The following is an 8455-nucleotide window of genomic DNA, read 5'->3' as shown; positions in this document are numbered from 1 at the left end:
GTTGCACTTAAACTGAATTTACTGTGACACGTTCTCTAAATCACCCACGAAATGGTGAAGATTCGATTTTCATTATTAATATGATTTGACAATAAGTAGCCATCTCCTACTATTGAAAATACAATAATGTACTGGACACATTTTAACTTCTCTAAGTCGCAATAAGAACACTGAACTATCTGGCTAAACTAAATCATTTTATCTTTCCTTGTAATTTCCGATATGTTTTGCAATTTATGGAAATAAACATGTACCACATAAAACTGAACCTTCGCAGTCAACTCGCTAATAGCAGTAATTCACTTTTTTTATTTTTTGGCTAAAACCACTTTTGAAAAATTCAAGGCTTCAATAAGCATTGGTGAAATAAATTGAGTAATAGATAAAATTTAATTACATTGGCATATGGTAAACTAGATTATCTTCATCATTTATGTACCTCGGTCTAAGAAACCCATTTCTGTTTTAACAGCAATCGTTACGGCAAACGGTGCTAACAGTAAAACGCCCTGACTAGATAGTACTATAGCACCCGTGGTCGTTAGAACTGGTTGAGTTATAAAAATAATTCAATCGTTATGAACGGCGAGTTATTGCGGTGGTTAGGTTCATTTTACGGTGTTTTTATGCCTTTGGTCGTTTAATGCCGAGGCCTTCCTCATACCAAACCGGATCAGATATAGTCATTACCAGTTTTATTAATTAACTCAACCTTTTTTAATACCCCCTTAAATTCAATTAATTGTTATTTATGCAACCCAATTAACATTCGTACATAAACGGTAGATTTCAGATTCTAGGGAAATTTTATCTAGTAACGGTTAGGTTGGTAATAATTGATAAAAGCCGAAGCGTTGTATTTTGAATGCTATTTATCGATTTATTTAGATAATTAATACCATATGAAGGTATAAAAAGTGATTAGTTTAATTCAAATCAAGGTAATTCATTATATTTTTCCCAAAACTACGTGTAAATAAAGGTATTTTAAGAAACCGAAAAACATAACCTTACTTTTTTCGTTTACACTTTTAGCATGGATATCAGACCGAATAATACGATTTATATCAATAATCTCAATGAAAAAATCAAAAAAGAAGAGCTTAAAAAGTCTCTTTTTGCTATATTTTCCCAATTTGGCCAAATTCTAGATATAGTTGCTTTTAAAACCCTTAAAATGCGAGGTCAAGCTTTCGTGATATTCAAGGAGATTCAAAGCTCTACAAATGCTTTAAGATCAATGCAAGGATTCCCCTTTTACGATAAGCCAATGGTAAGTTAATTTAATGTATCTTGACCTTTTTTATGTTTTTGGTTTCTTATTTTATTAGAGAATACAATACAGCAAAACTGATTCTGATATAATAGCAAAAATGAAAGGTACATATTCAGAACGACCTAAAAAAATACGTCCACCTCCAACTAAAGAAGATGATGCTCCTAAAAAGAAGAAGAAGAATAAAGACCCTAACAGGATACCTGGAGGAAATAATGCTGAACAACCTCCAAATCAAATTCTTTTCCTAACAAATCTCCCTGATGAGACAAGTGAAATGATGTTATCGATGCTTTTTAATCAGTAAGAAATAATTTAATTAAAATTAATTTAAAATTAAATTATTTATTTATATATTTTTAGATTCCCTGGATTTAAAGAAGTTAGGTTAGTTCCAAATCGTCATGATATTGCTTTTGTGGAGTTTGAAAATGAACTTCAGTCTGGTGCAGCAAAGGATGCACTTCAGGGATTCAAAATAACACCTACACATGCCATGAAGATATCTTTTGCAAAGAAATAGATTTAATGTGAATGTATTTTTTTTTTTTTCATCTAATTGGTAATAATTTAAGGTCTAATTATGTAGCTCACGATTTTTTTAATTGATTTTCAATTAAACTACTTTAATTTCCTTGTCTTATACTATTTTATTTATATTCCATGTAAGTTATAAATAACCCCAAGAGCAGATTAAGTTTTCTAAAATTAACATCTTACAAATTCCTAGTTGATATGTAATGTTATAGTAGATGTATAAGTAAAGTACTGCTTGGTGTAGTTATAATATATTCACTAAAGTCTTTGTTTAATATTTCATAAAAAGAAAAAATTATTTTCAATTTTTTTTTCCAGAAAAACATTTTTTATTACCTAGAGCTTTGAACCTTTTTAACAAATTTGTCAAATAAAATTATTCAAGTTCAAACTCTTATTGGAATTATTTCATAGAAATGAAGAATATTTCGCGACCGAATTTTTGTCAGAAAACGTTTTCGATTGCACCAAAACATTGAAGATTTGAAGTAGATGGAGACGGTTTTAAATAATATACGTTTAGTTATTTATAGCCACAAATAAATTAATTTGTTTAGTTTTAGCAACTTTACACTTCAAAAATTGTAGTGGTATGATGACCAGGTTGCTGTAGACGTCCATCGCATCATAAAGCTCCAAAAAAAGGATCTTATCACAACTTTTTAAATAACTGGGTAGAGTACCTACATTTTTAATTGGTTTTAATTTTGTCTAATATGGTGTGTTGAAGATAGCCTTCAAAACTCGAACCATATAAGAACAATAATTAAAAAATATATTAAATTAACACTTCCATAAATGTAGATACTTTATTTTATTTAGTATTAAGCAAAACTAAAAACTTTAATAATAATGTTCTTATAAATTCTTATTTCCAGAATAATGTCGACGACACCCAGCATATAAAATGGCGTTCTTCCTTGGAAAATTACATCTTTTAAGAACAGTTATAAGGTTAAACTTTCCTCAAAACTAAAAAATCGTTATTTATTATTATTATATCGTTAAACATAGTATATAATGCCGTTATATACACTATGAACATAAAGTAAGGAATACATTTTTTAATAGCCAATTTTATGAAGATAGCTGAATATCTACATAGGGTGTGGTGCATAAAAAATACTCAGAATTGTACGTAGAATTCATAAATGCAATTAAAAATGGTGGTTTTTATTGAAAAATTTTAATTTACGGGTCGTATCTTAATTTTGGGACACCTGTACATTTCAAATTTATCACAAAAAATAATATAAATTCCCGACCATATTTTAAAAATGTATTCCCCAAATTTTAATCGAATTTATAGTTTATTTTATGTACACAGAGTATCATAACCGTTATTTGCAAAAAAAAAACACAAACAAGTATGTTGATGATTTCTTTTCATGGAAACACTCATATTTATCAAACTAACTAGCACCTCACAATATATTTGATTGTGGGTTGATGCCAGGAGAGAGTTAAGTCTACTTAAATTTATTTATAAAGGTACGTTTGTACAATACCCGTGCACAAGCTAGTAAGTTTTGATAAAAATTAATAATGTAATGGTACACGTAGGAATCTTTGAATTATAAGGATTTGAAGCATCTTTTTTATGATGGTGAAGACTGCTGTCCCTGTTTAACCCATTCCATTTCGTGTGACGTATCTCTTTTTTGTAGGCACTACAAAATTATCAAACAATATTGGAAGTATTGTATTTCAAGAAAAATTCTTGAATCGAATCGAAATGATAAACCAAACATCACCACATCGATGTAAATATTGAACCAAAGAACTGAGTGAAAGCAACTGGCAAAATAGAAAAAGATGAAAGTTGGGATGCGAGAAATGGCTATAGGCTGTAAAAGCTCGCCTATATATATTTGAATTAACAGTAATTACTTCAATTTTTGTCAATGAGAGACTAAATTATTACTCATTAACTATGGCAGTAATTTTTTAAAAAACTGCATAAATAACCGATACTGATTCAGAAAAGTGTGCTGTGCGTTCAAGTGCCCGCTTCAAGCCAGTCCTTTCAGTCCTATCTTTCATTAAATCTTTGAAGTCTGCATCAAATCACCATTGTGCTTCCAACTTAATAAAAGGCATGAGATTTTATGGATGAGTCAAATAGTCAAGCCTAGTTTATGTCTGTCATGCCTACTTCAAGTCTATCAAATTTGCATCGAGAAAATTTTGTATAAAATCTTCATCTATACCATGAATCAACCGAGACAAGTTTGTTCTGTACAAAGATACAAGTCCCCATCAAAAGTACATTAAGAATGCCACATCTTTATTAGATCTGCTTCAATACTGCACTAAGAGCGCAGTAACACACTTCTTCAACATGACATAAAATGTCCATACTTGCTTATTCAAACTACATCTTGTCTTTAAATCGCCAATTACCTATGTCCCTTAACTTGATAGTTGTACTAAGCCTCCATATAAGATCTACTTTAAATCTTTACCATTCCTGCAAAATCTTTGTCAACTCTACGTCGAGTAATTCCTTATAAAGTACATCAAAACTTCAATACATTCCTATCAAGTCCGGTCTTCATGAAGTCTGCATCAAATATTTATTGAATCTGCATCAATTAGTTATCGAATTTGCATCAAAATTGTATCAAAGAGTACAGATATATTACAGAATACATTATCTGGGCATCCAAGTGAAAACTTGCTTCTATCAAGTTAAATAGTCAGTACAGGGTGGGCAAATTTGGGTGTTATTATATGCTATCTCAGAAACTATAAGAGATACAAAAAAAAAGTAAGTGCCATATCCCGGTCTCTTTTTCCGTGACTAATCCAATCCCGTAAAGACCAAACCTCTATCTTCTTTTGTTTTTAAGTTATAGTCAAAAAGTCAAATATTAGCGATTTCAAAAAATGCTCATATTTCGTTTATTTTTGAAATTAGAGAAATGGGGTTAATACATTCTTAAGATACTTGTTTGAGTAGAATATACTGCCGTTGAATAATTTTAAACATAGTTGATAATTTTTGACGTATAACATATAGTTGTATTTTTTATACACAAACTATAGTTGATTATGATGTTAGTGAAAAGAGCATATTTTTAGCTTTCCAATGATGTATCGCATGGTGTATTTGCGGAAAATAAGCGCTATTTTTCAATTCCAAAATGGTAAGCGGTAATGTCAAAATTTAGACATTCATTTCTAGATTCATCATATCTAATTTAAATCTCTATAATGATCAAGTCTTTTTGAAGTCTGCAACGAGATAGCTCAGTATAAAGTCTGTGATGATCTCTACATTGGATCATCAACCTAATTAACAGGTTTGATTCACAACGGATTGGCAATGCCCCTTGAATTCGGAGAAAAACAAATCGCCAGAACCTGGAAAAGTTGTTAAATTTGTAGTAGTCTGTAGCCATCCACTCAGCTACTTAAATAAGGAAATTTATACTTTTTTTTATGATTATAAAAAGAAAGTAAAATAAAAGTAGTCTTGCAGAAAATTATTATTGTTCTTAAATTCTACATGAAAATTAAAAGAATTTTAAAAACTGCCATTTTGATTAATTTCCCCCTTCGGGATAGCAAATTCAGAAAATTGTTTTCCTAAATCCAAATTAAATAATGCCTTCTTTTGTATCACAGCTTAAACAAAAAAAAAGTCTTTTCTTTTAGTTATTTGTGTAAACTTTACGCAAACGAGCAACCTGGTAAGAAAATGAACACTAAAATTTTAAAGGCCTATGTGAAAAAATGTTTAAACAAAATCTGTACCGCAGATCTGTTCTGAACGTAATTTGATAAGATAAGGCGAATCATCTATTCGAAGATTATACATAAAGCGAAGACACGAATTCTGCACAACCTGAACCTTCGTTAAATTCTCATATACGACATAACAATAATTAAAGTGAGGCAACACAAAAGACTCAGAAAGGAGTCGTTTCAGAGCTTATCACAAGGTCTGAAACGTCTTACTACAGTAAAGACTTCTTCAATGATAAGACCCAAATTCTTAAACGAATTCGTTTGTATTAACTACGCATTTTGGTATTAATATCATCTTTATTAACAAATTACACTTTTTAGTAAATAAAATACCTTGAGTCTTGTTAGGGTTGACCAAAAGAGTATATCCCTTAATCTCCACACATAGAGTAAGCTTCCGATCGCTCACCAGGCAGGAAATCAAGATAACATTGGGAATCATCAGCATCACGATGATGAGAACAATACTTTAACTTTGAGAATAACTTACTGGTATAGATTGTAAATTAGATAGGACCAAAGATAGATCCTTGCGGAATACCAGCAACCAATTTAGCAGAATCAGAACTTTTATCAAAGAAACTCTTAAACAAGTTTTGCTGTTAAATAAAGAAGCAGCACAATCAGACACACCAACAAATCTAAGAAAAGCACAGTAGATCTATCAGCATCAAGAGCTCTATATATATCATCAGTTAAGTCAAGTAGCGCCGTGGCACAGCTGTACTGATTCCTAAAACCAGATTATTTGTCAGGTAGTATATTATAAGTATTTCAAAAGGATCTTAATTGCTCCGCTATAATCTTCTCTAACAATTTAGACAAAATCGAAAGGATGATAATAGACCTCAAATCTTTATGCTCTTTAACTGGGTTAGTTTTAGGAACAGGATAAACCAACATTCTCAAACAAAACTTGAAAATATGACAAAGAACATTCAAAATACGAAGACAACACAACCTGACCATATCTAGAGAAATATAGTAAATAACACTAGTAAATTTCTTTTGGATTTTATTGAAATACTTTTTGGGTTGCAGTTGACCACAAAAATTCTTCGTCTTCATATAAAACATGTGCTTACGTAACCTGCAGTGTCCGGTCAGGATGTGGGTGAGAAGCCTCCAGTCACTTTTTGATTTTTCCAGAAACTGAGTAGATCTCTTCCGGTCGGGGTAGAGAAATTTTCTTAGCATAGACACCTGCTGCTGTTCCATCCCATCTGCCGCCAAAAGCTCGATAGGAGATGGAGTTTATCAGTTTTGATGCTGTGTTAACAGCTAGTGGTACAAACGGTTTAGGGGAGATCGGTGACTTGTTAGCCGCCCGTTTTGCCAGTCTGTCCGTATGATCATGTCCTTTAATTCCGATGTGTCCTTTTTGCCACTTTATCGTGACGTTGTTCTATAGGTTTGCCTCCTCTACTGATTGCCGACATGACTTCACCAACGATGATACAGTGTGGTGCCTACCAACCGCCAGCATAGCCTGTCTGCTATCAGTGCAGATTACAACGTTCCTGAAGACTTTTTTGGAGTCGATGATCGCATCGGCTGTTATGTTTATAGCAGTTAATTCGGCTTGAGCAGTCGTGCAATACGATCCTAACGAAGTGGAAAGGTGCAGTTGGAGATCGTGCGAGAAAATCACGAGAAATTCTTTGATCCATCAGTGTAGATGGTCAGCGTTTTGCCCGAGCTTGCCAAAGTGTGGCTTGCCTAAGAAAGTAGGTGTAATGTAGTCTGTGCGAGCTTTAAGGAGGGATTGTTTAATAATGGAAGTAATCAAAGAATCAATTTTGAAGATATACAAAAATATACATAATACTGTATGTACATACAGTGTGTTAATTAATTATCGTATTCGACGTCATCATTGCAGGTATGCGACCAATATCACAGAATTTATTTTATAATACGCGATTTGCATTAAATAAAAAAACAGCACAATCAGACGCACCAACAAATCTAAGAATAGCCAATAATTGGTCGTGATTCAAAATATCAAATGCCTTACTAAAATCAAGTAACACAAGCACAGTATCAAGAGCTCTATACATATCATCAGTTAAGTCAAGTAGCGCTGTGGCACAGCTGTACTGACTCCTAAAACGAGATTATTTGTTAGGTAGTATATTATAAGTATCTCAAAAGGATCTTAATTGCTCCGCAAATCTTTATACTCTTTAACTGGGCTAGTTTTAGGAACAGGATAAACCAACATTCTCAAACAAAAGTTGAAAATATGGCAAAGAACATACAAAATACGAAGACAACACAACCTGACTATATCTACAGAAATATAGTAAATAACACTAGTAAATTTAAATTAATCTTCAGAAATTTAACTCTTCAGACGATATACTGAAATAAATACTAAATAATCTGAAATAGGCCTCCATTTAAACGCCCCACTCTTCTTCATATCTTTGGCCTAAACCTCTATGGTATTCCTGTTTACTATTTATCACAATAATTTTGTAGGTCACGACTAGGTCTTCACATGTCATGCGTCAAGACAGATCGTAGACAGAGATGCTCAAGTCGAAGCAGATAAAGCCCCTTTTGAGTCTCTGTCTATGGTGCATGACATGTAAAGACGATTGTACTAACAAAGTACTACTGGAAAGAATTTTAAATTAATTTATTTTATAATTTAAGCGATTTGCGTATTGCAATACCAATACTGTGATATTGGTTGCATACTTGCAACGATGACGTCGGGTACGATAATTAATTAACACACTGTATATATTTTGATTCGACGTTAACAGAATAGTGATGAAGAAGAGTGTAGAAGCTAAAACAAATCATAAATTTTCTTCTTAAAATTCGGTAATTGATACCCTAATATGTGAGAGAAAGTAAAAATCCATTTTTTTCATCTCC

At 32.0% G+C, this 8455-nt stretch overlaps 1 protein-coding gene across 1 annotated transcript; it reads left to right on the top strand.

The window, feature by feature from the left end:
* The first annotated feature begins 803 nt into the window (after window positions 1-803).
* LOC111415960 (U1 small nuclear ribonucleoprotein A snf) lies at window positions 804-1910 on the top strand. The gene is made up of 4 exons (XM_023047869.2): window positions 804-941; window positions 1036-1273; window positions 1332-1579; window positions 1640-1910. Exons 2-4 carry the CDS (start codon window positions 1037-1039, stop codon window positions 1797-1799), a joined length of 645 nt encoding a protein of 214 aa, XP_022903637.1. The 5' UTR covers window positions 804-941; window position 1036; the 3' UTR covers window positions 1800-1910.
* Window positions 1911-8455: the final 6545 nt, after the last annotated feature.

This window comes from Onthophagus taurus, chromosome 1, assembly GCF_036711975.1.
Source record: "Onthophagus taurus isolate NC chromosome 1, IU_Otau_3.0, whole genome shotgun sequence".
Classification (NCBI taxonomy): Eukaryota; Metazoa; Arthropoda; class Insecta; order Coleoptera; family Scarabaeidae; genus Onthophagus; species Onthophagus taurus.
This window is presented reverse-complemented; position numbering and strand designations above follow the sequence as displayed.

Bases quoted from the DNA above. Each gene is read 5' to 3' on its own strand.
- LOC111415960 (XM_023047869.2), top strand. From the start codon at position 1,037: ATGGATATCAGACCGAATAATACGATTTATATCAATAATCTCAATGAA. The intron at 1,274-1,331 runs GTAAGTTAATTT...TTATTTTATTAG, and splicing joins CCTTTTACGATAAGCCAATG to AGAATACAATACAGCAAAAC. The intron at 1,580-1,639 runs GTAAGAAATAAT...ATATATTTTTAG, and splicing joins TTATCGATGCTTTTTAATCA to ATTCCCTGGATTTAAAGAAG.